This window comes from Ananas comosus, linkage group 1 (assembly GCF_001540865.1).
Source record: "Ananas comosus cultivar F153 linkage group 1, ASM154086v1, whole genome shotgun sequence".
NCBI lineage: Eukaryota > Viridiplantae > Streptophyta > Magnoliopsida > Poales > Bromeliaceae > Ananas > Ananas comosus.
The window spans coordinates 10,592,636-10,612,210 of NC_033621.1; the positions used below are offsets into that span (position 1 = coordinate 10,592,636).

At 33.7% G+C, this 19,575-nt stretch overlaps 2 protein-coding genes across 2 annotated transcripts; both read right to left on the minus strand.

The window, feature by feature from the left end:
* Window positions 4,663-13,006, minus strand: LOC109712823 (pentatricopeptide repeat-containing protein At1g74900, mitochondrial-like). The gene is made up of 3 exons (XM_020236623.1): window positions 12,498-13,006; window positions 6,904-6,934; window positions 4,663-6,492 (listed from the first exon to the last, which is right to left on the minus strand). The coding sequence occupies exons 1-3, from the start codon at window positions 12,976-12,978 to the stop codon at window positions 5,844-5,846; spliced, it is 1,161 nt and encodes a 386-aa protein (XP_020092212.1). The 5' UTR covers window positions 12,979-13,006; the 3' UTR covers window positions 4,663-5,843.
* Window positions 14,626-17,291, minus strand: LOC109707552. Its single transcript, XM_020228939.1, has one exon. The coding sequence runs from the start codon at window positions 17,252-17,254 to the stop codon at window positions 14,990-14,992; it is 2,265 nt and encodes a 754-aa protein (XP_020084528.1). The 5' UTR covers window positions 17,255-17,291; the 3' UTR covers window positions 14,626-14,989.

Below are 19,575 nucleotides of genomic sequence, written 5' to 3' on the forward strand. Positions count from 1 at the left end.
AAAAAAAAAAAAAAAAAAAAAAAAAAAAACCAAAAAATAAAAAGATAGGTAATAAGAATAATGTAAGAAATTAAATATGTGCGTACCTGAATCGCTAAATGCCTATTCATGTGTTAAAGAGAAAAATCAGTAGAGAAATCCAAATTGCTAAATGCCAATTCATGTGTCAAGGAGAAATTAAGAGCAACAGAGAGATCCAAATGGCTGAAGAAATAGCAGCAGAGAGATCCAAATAGCATTCAACATATTGAATCGCTAAATTGCTATTCATTTGTTATGGAGAAAGAGCTCATATGTTAAGAAGAAAGAATAGCGTAGAGGTTCAAATGGCTTTCAATGTATTTATAAGCATGTTTGATAAATAAAGTTTGATTCTTTGCTTATCATTTGCGAAAAGAACCTGTTTTAATGAAAATTAAAGATGAAGGGACAACCTGATACTAATTGCACATCCAACTAATTTCTTTTCTATTTTTAACTTTTTCTACAATAGTTCAACTTTATTTTGTTATAAATAATAAATAATATACATTATTACTATAAGTAAGATTACTATATGTCAACAATTTAGCTGGCCACTGACGAAAACAGTAACTACGACTATAAAAATATGATTCTTTATTTGCCACTTTAGAAAGAACTTACATATTTTAATGCAAATTAAGATGCAGTGTTAGGATTCATTGATATGTATTCTTGTTTGGATTAATTTTGTAGAACGCAGCGGAAGTATTCGTGAATGTAGAACGCAGCGGAAGTATTCGTTCGTACTTTTTTGCGGAAGCGATTCGCGCTAGAACGCGATGAGCCCGGATCGTAGAGGTTGGTTCACGTGTCCTTGGATCGTCCTTGAAAATCTTCTTGCGCTCCGAACTCGCGGTGGATCGAACTACAAACGAGCATGATCGCAAATCCACCGTTCAAGTCCCTCTAGAATAATAGGTCAATGGAGGATGTGGTTTCTCTCTATTATTTTGTTATTCTCTTTTTTTTCCGTTCTTTTTTTGTACTACGTTTCATGTGGGATCGCCCGTCTATTTATAAGGAACTCCAAAATCCTAATAGCGTTAGAGATAAGGCCGAATCGATTATTATTTGTTATCCTAATATGATTAGATTTATCTCTAATTAGCTTTCCAATTTGAAATCGAGATTAATCATAATCCAATTAGATAACATAATATCCGTCGGATCGAACCCGCTTATGGGCGTACCCGATTCGATTTAACCAAATGCCAACAAATTTTAAAATAAACTAGATGCTGATCCATGTATAGCACACAGATATCTTAAAACTTTATTTTTTAAATAATAAATTAATTTAATAACATTGGATATTATTATACATTTGATGTAGTCCTAGATAGATATATATTGATTGCACATCTAAATTTCTTTCCTATTTTAAGTTCTTTCTATGACAATTTAAATTTTTTTTAATTATAAATAATCTAGTTGTCTTAAATAAGATTGGCATGTGTAAAGAACATGAATTGTCATATGATTCTTTGCTTGCAACTTTTGAGGAGAATCCATTTTAAAAATAAAAGTGGTGGGTTGATGATTTTTTAGCTTTATTCTTGTACGGGTTGTTTGTTAAATAAACTAGCTGTTAATCTGTGCATTGTACACGGATATTTAAGAAAATTTTACTTTAGAAAATGATAAATTATAGTTAGGAGAAATAATCTACTGCATAGAAAAATTTTAAATTTAAAAAACTAATTATTTTTAGAGATAGTTTTTTTAAATAAGATTTGAAAGGTTACATATTATGTGTAGCTATATATTTATGGACTGATTGCATATCCAAACTTTCTTCTAAATTTTAATTCTTTCAACAATAGTTTAGAATTTTTTTTATTATAAATAATGGAATTGTTTTAAGAAAGATTTTCATGTTCAATAATTTAGTTTCTCGCTTGGTGAAAGAGGAAGTTTCAGATACAAAAGTATGATTATTTACCTGCCACTTTGGAAACGAACTAATATTAAACCTATTTGAAGATAAACTAGTCATTAACCAATGCGTTGCATACAGATATTTTTAAAATTTTATTTTTCCAAAATTTTAAATTACTTAAAGGGATATTTTATAAATTACCTATTGAAAATGTAAAACCTAATTACTTATAAGAATAATTTCCGTAAATAATTAAGATTGGATAAAATTACATATTGGATTTAGTTGCAGATAGATATGATGATTGCACACCAATATCTCTTTCTTCTTTTTAATCTTTACTCAATACTTTAAACCTTTTGCAATTATAAAAGTGTTAAGTAAGATTATTATGAACCAACAATTAATATAGTTGGGTGAAATTAAGAAGAAGTTTATGCTTTAATTAAAGTATTATTCTTTACTTGTTGCTTTAAAAAGGGACCAATTTTAAAGATAATTAAAGATAAAGGGTTGTTGGGATTCTTTGCTTTTAGTATGCTATGCTCGATTAATTTCAAAATAAATTAATTATTAACATGTGCATTGCACACAAATATTTTTATAATTTTATTTGTTTTAAAAGATAATAATAATGTAGTTTTAAGAAAAATAATATATTCTACAAAATTGTTTAAAACTATTTAAAACCTAATTATTTATAGAGATTATGAGGAGGCGGCGGCGGAGGAGGAGGAGGGAGTGGACGCGGCGGCGGTTGCGGAGGCGCGCGGCGAGGTCGAGGGCGAGGTCGAAGGTGGAGGCGGAGGGAGCGAGGTCGCCATGGCCATGGCGACGGGGGAGGTGTCGGAGGGAGCGGAAGAAGAGGAGGGCGCGAGGGGCGTGGTCCCAGAGGCGCTTGAGGACGGCGTCGGCGAGGGAGGCGGGGAACGGGGCGGAGAGGTTCGAGAGCGCGAGGGCGAGGGAGCGGGCGTTGTCGCCATGGGGGCGGCGGAGGACGAGCTCGGCGATGCGGGAGGGGAGGTCGAGGTCGAGGGTGGCGTCTAGGGTTAGGGTTTTGGAGGAGGAGGAGGGAGATGGTGGAGGAGGAGGAGGAGGTGTTTTATCGACTGGGAGGGGCATTTCGTCGAACACGTAGGGAGCGAGAATGAGAGGGGAGATAAACTCGGAGTGAGAGAGGGAGCGACGGTCGATTTGCATGGACCCGGTCCATCCTTACGTATCCCGAGCACCGTTGCCTGAAGAAACATTGCATGGACTCGGTCCACCACGTCACCAATAGATAGCTAGTAATCCATTTCATTTCCTCCTTAACCTCCATTGAACATCTATTTGGGCATCATGAATATTTTTTTAATATTGTATGGTGAATTTAACGAATAAAGAAAAAAAAAGCATTTCTTATTAATACTTAAAAACAATTATAATTAAGTCCTAACGGGTTCCATGCATTTCTTATCAATTTTTATGAGACATTTTCAATGTACGTGCCCAATGTATTGTGAGACCCCAGGTTCTGACAGTGAGGGCTTGTCGACAGCTCTGGAGAGTGTCGAGACAAGCCCGAGTCGCGTTGGCGTCAAATAGACTCGAAACGGACTCCGTGCGACGCGAGGGCAGCATTCTGTGTGAAAATCTGCGAAATTGCAGGATTTTTACTCTGTTNTGATGGCTATGCAATGTTATTGGGAGGTTTTTTTTTGTTTTTTTTTTGTTTTTTGTTTTTTTTTTAAAAAACACTTAAAAACGCCTGCATTGTATGTAATGTATTCTTTCCTCAAGCTCAGAGATTCTTAAACCAAATAACAAAGATTTGAGCTTTTTCGCATTTCCTCTGAAATTGTATAGGATTTGATTGAATAAAAATTACAACAAATTAAAGTTGAGAGACTTCAGAGTTTGAGGACCAAAAGTGTAATTTGCCTTTCTAGTTTTTTTTTTTTTTTAATTCTTTGTTTGGTACCATAAGTTAATCAAATTTCAATTGATTTAAAGAGATTTGATGGTATTTTTCATACGCAAATGAATCTTATTCAATTTCATGACATGTAGTTATATTTGGCGAGAATTTATTTTCAAATGATGGATGATATTTGATCAATTATTTGGAAACACCCCTTTTAATATAGTTATATCTTCTTTCACATAGAATAAAAAAAAAAAATCACATGGAAATGATTTTAATCTTTTATCAAACAACTAAGTAAAATAGAATTGAATTTAAATTTATTCCAAATCGAAGAATTTATTAGTAAATTCAACTGAATTCTTGTCAAGATTTCTTTGAATTCTATCTCACATTTGGTGCTAAACTAAACAGTGTAAAAGGTAATTAATGCATGGAGGTAATTGAATCAGCAACTGTAGAGCAAGATAAATAGCACACAAATTATTGAGCAATATAAATGTAAAAAAAAAAAAAAAAAAAAAAAAACCAATTGTTGTCTGGGCAGTGATAAAGTTTCACCACATTCTCTCACAGTAGCTTAAAGATTGATAATCGAAAGTCGAAAGTAGAGCTAACAAAATAGCATAAGAAATATAACAGTACACTTACATTTATGTTCAAATAAACTACCATTATTTCCAATATATTTTTGACAATTTGTTGTCAAAAACACAGAAAATTTATTTCTAGCGCAAGTGGCAAAGTACTTGATGGTTGATATCCGAGATCCCGAGATCGAATTCTAGTTGATTCATATTTTCAGCTAATTTTATTTTTCAATAAAATAAACAAAGCGGGTAGCATGCTATCTATCTCTCAAAAAAAAAAAAAACACAGAAATTTTGCAAGCATAGGCTTATTCTAGCTTTATCTGCATCCTGCAGAGCCTCTTATGGAGTTTATATATGTACATGTTTAAAGAGGTCACTATTTCTATATTTACATTCGTATTGCGAATAACAAATAATCAATCATAGTTCCATTGATCAAAACAGAAAGAAAGAAGTCAAATACCTGTTTGGCCAAGCTTTACCATGTAGCCATTCGAAGCTTTTGCTGCGGCAAGAAGCTGATTCAACTTTTAGTCAAAACTGAAACTTTAATTTGAAACTACTACAGTTGACTACTCAGAGGACCCTAACAAAGCATCTATTATGGCTTCTTCGAGCAGGACAGCTCTTGCTCCATAATCTTAATTCCAAATCAAATCATAATCTCCCTAAGCAGGGATCCCCTTTTGTCCCGCAACATCAACATCAATAACTCACTCTGGAGTACCTGGCCAAATTTCAGCATCATTGAGTTTCTATTGTTGTAAGAAGATGGATGAGCTTTCTACTCAAAACTGAAGCTCTACTCGCGAAGCTTCCGCTGCAGAAACCTGTTCACAGGATTCTAATAAATAATTCATTATCGCCTTTTCAAATAGCTCTACTCAAATAGTACTCTTTTCAATGCACCCCCAATATGTTCTCCACACTGCTAAACCTACCACATTCATATCTTGATCTTCCTCTGCAACATCTGCACCTATCCCGCAACCATAACAACACCATCACAAACTCTTGATTTCCTGTCGCTGTTGAACCATTAACCATCTTATTAAGCATAAACCTCCTCGGCAACAAGCCCTCTCCACTGTCTCTCTCACCATTTTCCCAACCACCACCATGTCCTGCCACCTATTCCTCACAAACATTGCTCCAACAATTATCCCATACATATCCCAGTTTATTAACGTTCTTTCAACTAGCTTTACTCAAACAGTACTTTTTCTTTAAGCTCTCCATCCTTGTAAACCAATCGCATTCGTATACTTGTCTCTCCTCTCAAGCATCTGCAACTAGCCTCTAACCACAAACAACTCGCTCGCATACTCCTGATTGCTCATCCCTATCAATAGATTAAGTACTTTTTCAGACATTTTCAGGTAGCTCTACTCAATCAGTACTTCTACAATATGAACCTACACCCTAATACACAACATTCCATTCATATCCTGATCTCCCTTCGCAAACGTCCGCACTTATCCTGCAACCGCAACAACTCCCTTGCAAAATCCTGATTCCCCGTAACCAACAAACCATTAACCACCTTATTAAACATAAACCTCCGCGGCAAAAACCCTCTCTCCACCATCTCCCTCACCATTTTCCCGGCCACCACCATGTCCTCCCCCCTCTTCCTCACAAACATTGCACTTATAATTACATTATACGTATCCAAATTCGGCAAGCAAGCGCCTCTCACGCCCATTTTATCAAACATCTCCAGCCCCTTCTCAATCTCCCCCTCCTCGAAGTAGCACCGCATGATAATATTATGCGTCTGCACATTGGGCCCACACCCATCGCGCCGCATCTGGTCCACGAACCCCAGAGCCCGGTCGAACTCCGCCGCGTGGCAGAGCCCCCGTATAATAACATTATAGGTGGTCGAATTCGGGGTGTAACCTCTACTGAGCATTTCGTCGAACACCGCGAGGGCGTCGTCGACGGTGCCCTTTTTGCATATTACCTGGATGAGCGCGTTGTACGCGGCAACGTTGGGGAGGACGCCTCGTTGCGGCATTTCGTCGAGCACCTCTCGGGCCCTTCGGAGTTCGCCGCCGAGCCCCAATCCGTGGAGCACGGTGGTGTNCCTATATATATATATATATATAGAGTCCGGCTACTATACTATCGATAGTATCAAGTCTTTGGTACTATTGAGTTTTCTATCGTTAGATCAACCCTTTGATCATTTCCACCCGTTAGACTATATTATTAAACCAACCATCCACTCAACCCTAGGGAACCACTATCAATTTAATCGGGGACCACTATCATCCTAACCGCACATACTTTCATCCAACGGCCGAAAACTCAATAGTACAAAGGGCTTGGTACTATTGATAGTATAGTAGCATAATTCTATATATATATATATATAGGTAGGTAGGTAGATTTTAATCGACGAGGAGGGTCAATCCATGCATGAACGGTGAGAGCATTCATTCACCGAGTTAGTTAAGTTAATCTGGCCTTCTTCATATATAATCAATCCTCCCGGCTTTAGCTGCTCCGCATGGAAATCCACAAAGACTGCATGATAGAGCAGCAAATAACACCGTCAGACAGACAGCGACATTTATAACCCTTTCGATTTGGGGGTAAACTTTTCAATTCACCCCTCCCTACGTGGTTTAATTAGTGCTTTTTTATTTTTACCACACCCTTGTTCAAAAATTAAATTTATATTTAATTGCTCTACAATTTAAGATATTTTTAATTTGTCATCCTGTAATTTAAAAAAGTTGTATCTATGATTTTATTTTTGACTTAGTTAAACGAAGCATCATCATCACATGATTTTCAAAAAAACATCATTTTTATATCATGTTTAATTAACAGCGGGTCCTTATAATGTAACAAAAATAAAAAATATGGGGTAGTTAAAAACTGCAACTATATATGTGAACCACAATGTTGACAAAAGTACAAAAAAAAAAGTGCAAAACTACATACCGACAAATTGAAGTTTTTTCTATATTTTAAGATTAGAAAAAATTTGTACAGTAAAGTTTTAGTAGAATGCATAAAATAAATCTATCAAGTAATAGAACAGGTAAATAGCAATATAGAGCCACGAAAAACAAATTAATAGAACAGGTAAATAGCAATGACAATTAGGCAAAAAAGAATATATCAAGCAAAACTAAAATAAAGAAAGAAAAGATCCGCTCTTTCCGAAATCTAATAGATATTATGCATTCCGTATGTTAACATGTACCATATTAGAATGTTACTTCATTCCTGCTAAGATTTGATTTAATATTCGATTTATATTTCTTATTTTATTAGGAGTTTCTTTCTTTATTCGTTGTGTAATTGTGTTATTTAAGGGGCTTAATTCCTATTGAATGAATGAGTCTTAAGCATCAATAACAGTAAGAAATAACAAAATTTGAGGAAAAATATAAATAAAAATCAAAAGATAAGTAATAATAAAATTATAAGTTAATTGCCGATTCATATTTTTAAGGAGAAAGAATAGCAAAGAAATCCAAATGGCTTTCAGCGTACATATTTATAGTTAAGGAGGAAGAGCCCATATGTTAAGGAGGATGAGTAGTAAGGGATTTCAAAATTTTATTTTTTAATAATAAAGTAATTTTGAGAAAAATAATCTATTTTATAAAAAAAAATTATAAAAAGATTAAAATCTAATTAATTATAGACATAACTTTTTTAAATAATATTGGATATTTTTATATATTGTATATATTTGATGTAGTTGTAGACAGATATATATATATATATGGATTACATAACCAAATTTCTTTGGGAAAATTTCTTCAATACCCTTTCCAGTAGCTCTAATTTCATGAATACCTTTTAAAATTTTAACATTTCATATTTGTCCTTCAAAAGTATGAAAAAATTTCAAAAATACCCACACAGGTAGCAATCATAGTTAGTTAATTCGGATTCGGCAAAAATTCGATACGGATATAATACGTATAAAATTTGTTTTCTAATTTTTAAATTCATTGAAAAATTCGGCTTAAAAAACGGATTCGGTATAAAATATAAAATATAAGATATAAAATATAAAATAATTTATATTTAAAAATCAAATTATAAGTTTTTTATTCATATTTTTAATAATTCGGCAAAAATTCACGAATGATTCTCTCTCTTTCAGAAAAATTCGTAAACGGACCGTTTAATTCAGATTTTCAATAATTCGTGAATAATTCGCGAATTTACTAACTAGGGTAGCAACCCATTATGTTAGCTTCAAAATACCATTTTACCCTCTATTTTATTCTAATCACCACCCTCACAAAATTTTTTTATATATATGGGGACCCCCTCAATTACAATCCATTGTGAAATGGCCCCCTAAATTTAAATTTTTAATTAAAGTCTTCTTAAATTTTATTTTCTTAAAATTGAATGATTTTTTATTATTAAATTAGAGATTTTATCTAATCCATTAATGATTCAACCAAATATAATAATTGTAGTAACTTCTTAGTATATAAAATTAAATGAGTCTAAGAATAAAATCACAATGTGGATATAGTTCATATGTATTACTCTAAAAAAAAAAAAAAAATTAAAAGCTAAGAAGTTTATGTTGAAAAAAGAAAAATTAACAAAAACTTCAAGGGATTTACTTTAATGGCCTATAGTTGATAGTTTTAGTATAAATATTAAAAAATAACAGTGCAAAAAGTTATGCAGGAATATATATGCATAACTCAGGACTTTTGCAGGGACAACTTATGGAATTACTGTTTTGCAGGAATATTCCTGCAATTGACTATGTTTGCAGGGACGTGTATGCAAATAACTCAAGTACAATAATTTAAAATATTGAGAAGATAAATACAGGTTTTAGAAAGTTATTAAAAAAGGTAAAAAAAATATTTATAAGAGAATTTTCTATAATTTAGACTTTAAATTACACGTATTTTATGTTCGTGCATAAATAGGAAGATGAGAGCCCACAAAAATCCCATTAATAGCCACAAAATATTAATCTAGCTAGAGATACAAAAAAAACAAATTAATAACCTCATGACAGGTGAAATTTTATTGTGTGATTTATAAACTAATATTTCTAGAACTCAAATCTAGATGCCTTAACCCTCAAATGTAAAAGCAATATTGAATGTAATCTAGAACCCTACATGTATAGTTTATGCATGAAAATTTGTAGTTCTTAAAAATAATATTTCATGGTTTACATTTGGGTTTTAAGACTCGTAGGTTTGGTAGAACAAGTAATTAAATAGCAATTAATGACAATTGGACAAAAATGTAATATCAATTAAAACTAAAATAAAGCATGAAAATTAAGATCGACTCTTTTTGAAATCGATCCAATAGATATTATGCATTCCATGTGTGTTAACGTATACCATATTAGGATGCTATTTCCTTCCTTGTAAGCTTGATTTATTATTTGAGTAATTTTCTTATATTATTAGGAGTTATCTTTCTTTTGTTAGTCATGTAATTGTGTTATCCCTATTGAATATATGAGTCTTAAACCTCAACTACAGCAAGAAGCAACATAATCTGAAGAAAACAAAAAAAAAAAAAAAACCAAAAAATAAAAAGATAGGTAATAAGAATAATGTAAGAAATTAAATATGTGCGTACCTGAATCGCTAAATGCCTATTCATGTGTTAAAGAGAAAAATCAGTAGAGAAATCCAAATTGCTAAATGCCAATTCATGTGTCAAGGAGAAATTAAGAGCAACAGAGAGATCCAAATGGCTGAAGAAATAGCAGCAGAGAGATCCGAATAGCATTCAACATATTGAATCGCTAAATTGCTATTCATTTGTTATGGAGAAAGAGCTCATGTGTTAAGAAGAAAGAATAGCGTAGAGGTTCAAACGGCTTTCAATGTATTTATAAGCATGTATGATAGATAATGTTTGATTCTTTGCTTATCATTTGGGAAAAGAACCTGTTTTAATGAAAATTAAAGATGAAGGGACAACCATATACTAATTGCACATCCAACTAATTTCTTTTCTATTTTTAACTTTTTCTACAATAGTTTAACTTTATTTTGTTATAAATAATAAATAATATACATTATTACTATAAGTAAGATTACTATATGTCAACAATTTTGCTGGCCACTTGACAAAAACAGTAACTACGACTATAAAAATATGATTCTTTACTTGCCACTTTAGAAAGAACTTACATATTTTAATGCAAATTAAGATGTAGCGTTAGGATTCATTGATATGTATTCTTGTTTGGATTAATTTTAAAATAAACTAGATGCTGATCCATGTATAGCACACAGATATCTTAAAACTTTATTTTTTAAATAATAAATTAATTTAATAACATTGGATATTATTATACATTTGATGTAGTCATAGATAGATATATTGATTGCACATCTAAATTTCTTTCCTATTTTAAGTTCTTTCTATGACAATTTAAATTTGTTTTAATTATAAATAATCTAGTTGTCTTAAATAAGATTGGCATGGGTAAAGAACATGAATTGTCATATGATTCTTTGCTTGCAACTTTTGAGGAGAACCCATTTTAAAAATAAAAGTGGTGGGTTGGTGAATTTTTAGCTTTATTTTTGTACTGGTTGTTTGTTAAATAAACTAGTTGTTAATCGGTGCATTGTACACGGATATTTAAGAAAATTTTACTTTAGAAAATGATAAATTATAGTTAGGAGAAATAATCTACTGCATAGAAAAATTTTAAATTTAAAAAACTAATTATTTTTAGAGATAGTTTTTTTAAATAAGATTTGAAAGGTTACATATTACGTGTAGCTATATATTTATGGACTAATTGCATATCCAAACTTTCTTCTAAATTTTAATTCTTTCAACAATAATTTAGAATTTTTTTTATTATAAATAATGGAATTGTTTTAAGAAAGATTTTCATGTTCAATAATTTAGCTCTTGCTTGGTGAAAGAGGAAGTTTCAGATATAAAAGTATGATTATTTTTCTGCCACTTTGGAAACGAACTAATGTTAAATCAATTTGAAAATAAACTAGTCATTAACCCATGCGTTGCGTATAGATATTTTTAAAATTTTATTTTTCTAAAATTTTAAATTACTTATAGGAATATTTTAAAATTACTTATTGAAAATGTAAAACCTAATTACTTATACGAATAATTTCCTTAAATAATTAAGGTTGGATAAAATTATATGACGCCCCAACTTCCCAGGGGGTCACCCATCCTATGACTACTCCCGTCTTAGCACGCTTAACTCTCCAAACCTCTTGGGCCTTGCCACCACCCAAAATACTTAAGTCGGGTTAAGAATTTAGCCCTATTATATCTTATATACAGGACTACCCGGGGTCTCACAATCTCCCCCCTTTACGCCCTGACATCCTTGTCAGGCTCAAACTCACAAATACCAGGCGATGTGAGACTCGTCTCGCTAGCTCGTCATCCAGACCCTGACTCAGCCGAGACTGATCTCATACTTCCGGCTGGTAATTGGCTCTGATACCATCTGTGACGCCCCAACTTCCCAGGGGGTCACCCATCCTAGGACTACTCCCGTCCTAGCACGCTTAACTCTTTTAACCTCTTGGGCCTTGCCACCACACAAAATGCTTAAGCCGGATTAAGAGTTTAGCCTTATTCTATCTTATATATGAGACTACCCGGGGTCTCACAAATTACATATTAGATTTAGTTGCAGATAGATATGATGATTCCACACCAATATATATCTCTTTCTTCTTTTTAATCTTTACTCAATACTTTAAACCTTTTGCAATTATAAAAGTGTTAAGTAAGATTATTATGAACCAACAATTAATATAGTTGGGTGAAATTAAGAAGAAGTTTATGCTTTAATTAAAGTATTATTCTTTACTTGTTGCTTTAAAAAGGGACCAATTTTAAAGATAATTAAAGATAAAGGGTTGTTGGGATTCTTTGCTTTTAGTATGCTATGCTCGATTAATTTCAAAATAAATTAATTATTAACATGTGCATTGCACACAAATATTTTTATAATTTTATTTGTTTTAAAAGATAATAATAATGTAGTTTTAAGAAAAATAATATATTCTACAAAATTGTTTAAAACTATTTAAAACCTAATTATTTATAGAGATTATGAGGAGGCGGCGGCGGAGGAGGAGGAGGGAGTGGACGCGGCGGCGGTCGCGGAGGCGCGCGGCGAGGTCGATGGCGAGGTCGAAGGTGGAGGCGGAGGGAGCGAGGTCGCCATGGCCATGGCGACGGGGGAGGAGGAGGAGGGAGCGGAAGAAGAGGAGGGCGCGGGGGGCGTGGTCCCAGAGGTGCTTGAGGACGGCGTCGGCGAGGGAGGCGGGGAACGAGGCGGAGAGGTTCGAGAGCGCGAGGGCGAGGGAGCGGGCGTTGTCGCCATGGGGGTGGCGGAGGACGAGCTCGGCGATGCGGGAGGTGAGGTCGAGGTCGATGGCGGCGTCTAGGGTTAGGGTTTTGGAGGAGGAGGAGGGAGATGGTGGAGGAGGAGGAGGAGGTGTTTTATCGACTGGGTGGGGCATTTCGTCGAACACGTAGGGAGCGAGAATAAGAGCGGAGATAAGCTCGGAGTGAGAGAGGGAGAGATGGTCGATTTGCATGGACCCGGTCCATCCCTACGTATCCCGAGCACCGTTGCCTGAAGAAACTTGCATGGACTCGGTCCACCACGTCACCAATAGGTAGCTAGTAATCCATCTCATTTCCTCGTTAACGTCCATTGAACATCTATTTGGACATCATGAATATTTTTTTAATATTGTATAGTGAATTTAACGAATAAAGGAAAAAAGCATTTCTTATCAATATTTAAAAACAATTATAATTAAGCCCTAATAGGTTCCATGCATTTCTTATCAATATCTATGAGACATTTTCAATGTACGTGCACAATATATGATGAATTTAACGGAGGACTAAAGATGCCTATGGAAAACAAAAATAAAATTCATAGAGTAGTTAAATAATATATATAGTGAAAATCACGTGATATTAATAAAGGAAAAAAGCTATAGATAAGAGAAGAAATGTGAAATTTTTCTTTAAATTTTTAATTCTATTTCAAACATAAAATTAAGATTTGAATTCCAATTTGAATATAAAATTTTAAATTTAAAATTTCAGTACAAACTTAAATTCGTAACGTAAATTTGATGTCGAATTCAAATTCAAAATGAAACTTAAAATTAAATAGCAATATACGATTAAAATTTAAACAAAAATTGAAATCCAATTCATATTTAAATCAAATTTCTAGAATTAAAATTGAATGTCGTATGAAAATTAGTTTTGCATTGTTATCAAACTAAAATTGAAAATTTTATTGTTAGTTCGAATCCACTGTTAAAATTTACAAGTTGCATAAAATTTGAATTTAAATCTGAGCACAAGTTGAACCTAAAAAACACATTCTAATTTGAATTCAAATTTAAATTTATAGATTAAATTCAAGTGTGATTGCATTTAAAATTTAGTTTAGGTTTAAATTAAAATATATATTTTATTCAATATCAAATCCAAAAATAAACTTATATTTTACTTTAGCAATAAAACTAAATTAAAAATTAGATGTACAACACAAAATATAATACGTTTGGATATTTTCGGACAAGTTCTAATTCCTTTCAAATATAATATTTTTCAATTCGGCCTTCTAAGTTGGATTGGAAAAAGCGCGAAAGGGGAATCCCTATTCTACCAGAAAATAAGAGCTGTAACAAGACTCCTACATACCAAACACTAATAAATGTAGTCATCCATTATGATTCTCATTATAAAGTAAGGAAAGGCCAACAAAATTAACTTCAATTCTAAGAAATTCATAAAATGCCAAAATTAGTGAATAATTTTTGCCGAAAAATTACGCTAATAATAATGCTTTAAGCAAGACCTTAAAAAAATTACTTCAGCAAATAAAATGGCTTTGCTGTACATAACAGGGAAGAAAAATCACAACATACTAATTTACGAGAAATAATAAAGAATCTTTAAGTATTTTCTTTTACTTCAAAAGTACTTAAATTGCTTTTTTTTTTTTAATTCGGAGCTCTTTAGAAGCAAAGCATATTGATTTAGGAAAAGGATTTCACAAAATATATAAATTTTGCCAATTCAATTCACATCTACCAAGCTATTAAGGAAAGGCCTAAATAAAGATGCAAGAGTATTAGACAACCTTCACTAGATTAATTTTTTGTGTAATTTTTTCACATAATTGAGTAACAGATGATTGTGAGTACAAAATAAGATAAGAAAAATAAATGAATGCTATCCTTGTTGTCATCAACGAGTCAATACACACGTAGATATTTGCTTGGTTATATTACTCAAGTCTCAAGCAATCAAATGTATAAAATATTTTTTACACACATAGACAAACTCACTCATATAATAATTAAGAAATAAAGGACATGCTGCACTATGGCTAGCTTATTTCTAAAAAGTATATGAAGACCTCAGCAAACATACGTACATATAGAAACACACGATCGAGCACACATGCATACACACAAACGCATAATTAATATTGAGAGAGAGAGAGAGAGAGAGAGAGAGAGAGAGAGAGAGAGAGATGGTTCACCTTGCATACGAACATTGGAGCAGAGCTGTGGTTCATAAATATCTAGCTTTCATACGCTTCTTATAGTAAGGACAATGTTTTGGGTTGAAGAGAGAGGAGTGGTGGTTGGATTCTAACCCATCCCATTGTAGCTTATCCCACCAATCCTTCTCGCAGCTAATCTTCACAGCTCTCATTGAACGAGCGTCCGACCGGCCGAAAAGAGAAAGTTTTCCGAGATTGAAACACCCCATAATCTTGATCTCTTCCAGCGATGGAGCACAAATGTTTAGCTTGTATATGTGTTGTAGTTTCGGAAGCTCCTGTAGATGGATGGACCTCAGTTTCGGAAGTAGTTGTGGAGCAGCTCCTCCTTTATCTTTATTATTATCGTCATTACATTTGATAATTGCCGTTAGATCGCCGCAATAACGGATGTTGATTGTTTCCAAGTCGTGTAGCTCTGACAGTGAGGGGAGTACATATTCTAGCCTCGCGCAAAACTCCAAGTAAATATGCTTAAGTTGCCCACCCCTAATCCTTCCATATTTATGTAAAGCTTTGAGCCTCGGAAGTTGGCTGAGCCATATGCTCTCCAAAGAACGAGCCGCATATATCCAAGAGAAGATAAATTCCAAATTAGGGCATCTCTCAATGCGGAAACATTTGAGATATTTGAATTCAATGCCCATGGTAAAATTAAATGTGTTGTCATGAATGAATAAAGAATTAGCAAATTCCATTATATCCGTAAATGCTCCTTCCTCTACTATTTGGGAATTGTGACCTCCATCAACCTCTATGTGATTATTCAGGGGCATAGCAGGTGGCGACGGGCGATGTCGACGGGGGCGATCTGTCATAGTGTTTAAAACATCTTCTATATAACATAATGCCGATGTTACAGTAGCATTCGATCTGGTGGTAGTGCCAATATTAGTGCCTCTCTTAGCAGTTGAAGAACCCTTGACGTGGATATGGAAGCAGGATTTTGCTCTGCTTAAATCAGGAAAAGCATCACGAAGTGACCGGAAGAGCCTAACATCCCTCACGACCACATGAGCATGGAGTAATCTTTGATCAGCATCATTAGTACCCTTGGCTAACTCACTTTGTCTTTGATTTTGAAAGGAATCAAGGCACCGATCGACATCGCAAGCACCGCCGCCATTGTAGTTATCCAAGTACAGCACATCTAGTCTTGGTCCTTTATCAAGACCGGCTACTCTACGGAGTTGCTCGCATCCGAGGAGAAATAATTGCTTCAGTTGTGGGAGTTTGCTGACATCCACCACTTTTATTGCGGTGCATGAAAGATCGAGCACCTCGAGCCCCGTCAATTCCTGCAGGTCTACGTTCTCCAACTTGCGGCATCCTTGTAGGGAGAGCTTGGCAATCTGCTTAGAGCCGCTGAGGCGGAAGGTATTGAGGTTGGGCAAAGGAGCTGCTGCAGGGTCGACTAGCTCCACCTCTTTTAGCGATGCGCACCTTTGTAGGCTGATTGTTTCAATTGTTGCAGGGAGATTGAAGTTTAGATATTCTAACCTTTCACAAGCAGTGAGAATAAGTTCTTTGAGGCTGATCGCCATGGATAGGCTCCTTAGCAAAAATTTGGTGTTGATATTTCCTGACAGCTTCAAGACTTCCAATTTGTGTATATGCTCTCGAAGTTCATTTAGATCCACCAGGTGTAGGAGAGAAGTTTCTTCTTTGAGATCGAGCTCCAGGAGGTTAGGCATGAGCTCAAACGCTTTGCCTCCTAGAAGAAACGCACCGGCATCCGAGTTGTATAGATTCAGGACCCATAAGTTATCAAAAAGTATTGGTTCTCGTCCCCCCTCTGGTGCCGACGAATGTGAATTAGGATCAAGAGAAGTTACTTTGCACCGCTCCAGCCTAAGCATTCTCAGGTTGCGAAGACGAAGGAAGGAGGAATGTTCTATAGGACTTACTACGCAGCCGAGAAGGTCTAGCACTCGAACGTTGCTGAAATGGTCGAAGAAGCCGTCCGGTAGAGCTTGGTGTGTTTCCTCAAAATGCCCAAAGAAGGATGAAACGCCGGACGTGACTGGATTGCGACATACTTTGAAGAAGAAATTCCATGGCTCTGGAATATTAGTTTGAGGAGAGCGCACCGAGATCCACCGGTAACTCGCATCCTCCTCCTCCGATGATGGCAATGAGAACTTTACCCAATCTCCCCGTATGGTAGAGTCGATCAATAATGTTTTCGGTGGCAAAAACTCTTTTCCTTTTCCTCTCGGCGTCCAAGTGGAAAAAGTATCCTCCCAGTATTGCAGTAGTTGATCATTTACCATGGATCCAATCAGCGGAGCTAGTGCTTTCCCAATCTCCCACGCCNTATATTATAAAGATAAAATTGACATATTAATTTGATTACGTTTCTAATATCTATCTAAACCAAATATCGACAATAGAATGGTTCATTCCGATTCCGATTCAGGTGGTAAACTAAACAGGATGAGATAATGAATATATCATTCCAATTTTGTTTCCAGCTTATTCTCATTTCAATTCCATTTTATAAATTACTTATTGAAAATTTAAAACCTAATTACTTATAAGAATATTTATAAATTACTTATTGAGAATTTGAAACCTAATTACTTACAGGAATATTTTTCTTTTTCCGATTTTTAACTTCTTCATAATAGTTTAAACATTTTTCTCAAATATTTGGTGCAGTGAAAAAAAATGAATGGAAAATATTTTATGCAACTTAAATTTTTACTTTTCACTAAAAATGGCGAAAAAAAAAAGGGTTACATTTTCCTCAAATATGTAAAAACTGTTTTCTGAAAAACTTTTTTACGAATAAACAAAAATAATTTTTCAAGCCAAAAAGTAATTTTCGGTGTATTTTACGGCAACTAAACACAACCTCGGCAAAAATAGAGGATTCTTTATTTGTTATTTTTGAAAGGAACCTAAATTAAAATATCTTAAACACGCAGGGTTTTGGATTCTTTGATACTTGGGTCAATTGATTTCAAAATATAATAGTACTAAACATTAACCCGTATTTTCGCACACGAATATTTTTAAAATTTTGGATTTTAAAAAATTAGTGTGTTAATTTTAAGAAAAATAATCTATTTTATAAAAATTTATAAAAAAATTTAAAACTTGATTAGATATAGTACTTTTTTTTAATAAAGTAATCTATTCTATAAAAATTTACTAAAAAAACATAAAATCTAATTATTCGTAAAAATAATTTTTTTCTAAAAAAAAGATTGAACAAGATTATGTGTTAAACATAATTATGGGTCGGTATACTGATTGAAAATTCAATCTAAGTAGAAGGTAAAGACACGGCTGAATGGTTGCAACTGAAATACGGTTTTATACTCTCTGCGTTTGGTTCGAAAACTAAATTCTGAAAAGTAAGTTTTGTTGTTCCCGAAAATAAGAAATATTTCTATATAAGATAGAATAATGATAAATTTGCATTTGGATGCATTCAGAGATATTTTAAAAGATATTCTTAATAGCGTAGAGATAATAAGTCTAGAAAAATAATTATTTGTTAAAAAAAAAATTTAAAAAGATGAACAAGATTATATGTTAAACGAAGCTGTGGGTCGCTATACCCATTGAAAATTCAATCAAAGCGGAAGGTAAAGACACAACCGAACGAGTACAACTGAAACACTGTTTTATACTCTTTCGAGCCGTTTGGTTCGGGGTTAAGGAAAAACTAGTTATTTCAGGGATAGGATTAAGTTCAGGGTTAAGGTGGAGTTAGAATATTTTTGTGTTTGGTTGAGAGTTAGAATTGGTTCAGAATAGTGAAAAATAGTGTTTGGTTTGAGTATGTAGGATACGAAAAATAGCGGGTTATTATGAATAGAAAATAGTGTTTTGTTGGGGTTTGGTGGGATTAGCTAACCCCACCCAAAATAGACTATCCTGGGTTTGGTGGGGTTAGCTAACCCACTAACCCAACCCATTTTTTGGGGTGTTTGGAAATAATATAGGGATCAAAGGGTTATTCCACTCCTTAACCCCGAACCAAATAAAGTTTCGGTTCGACAACTAAATTTTAAGGAATAACTTTTGTTGTTCCTGAAAACAATGAACATTTGGATATAAACTAGAACAATGATAAATTTGCTTTGATAAAAAGTCTACAACAATACCTAATATATTTTAAAAAATAAATAAATAATTTATATTAGTATATTTTATATTAAATTATTTTATGCAATAATTTATAATATAACATTTTATATAATAATTTAATTTATATCATATATTTAATTTATTTTATATAATAATTTATTTTATATAATTTATTCATGATATATATGTAATGAATAAAATATAATACTAGCAATATCCATATAATTTTAATTAATAATACTATAAATGTCAACAGTCCGACTACTATACTATCGATAGTACCAAGCACTTGGTGTTATCAAGTTTTTTCGCTGTTAGATCTATCCTTTTGACCATTTGCACTCGTTAGATCATACTATCTAACCAACCGCCCATTCAATCCTAGGGGACCACTATCATCATAACCGGAGACCACTATCACCCTAATCGCACAACCTTTCATCCAAAGGCCGAAAACCTAATAACACCAGGCACTTGGTACTATCGATAGTAT

Excerpts from the sequence above, each read along its gene's own strand:
- LOC109707552 (XM_020228939.1), bottom strand. The coding sequence starts at position 17,254 with ATGGTAAATGATCAACTACTGCAATACTGGGAGGATACTTTTTCCACT.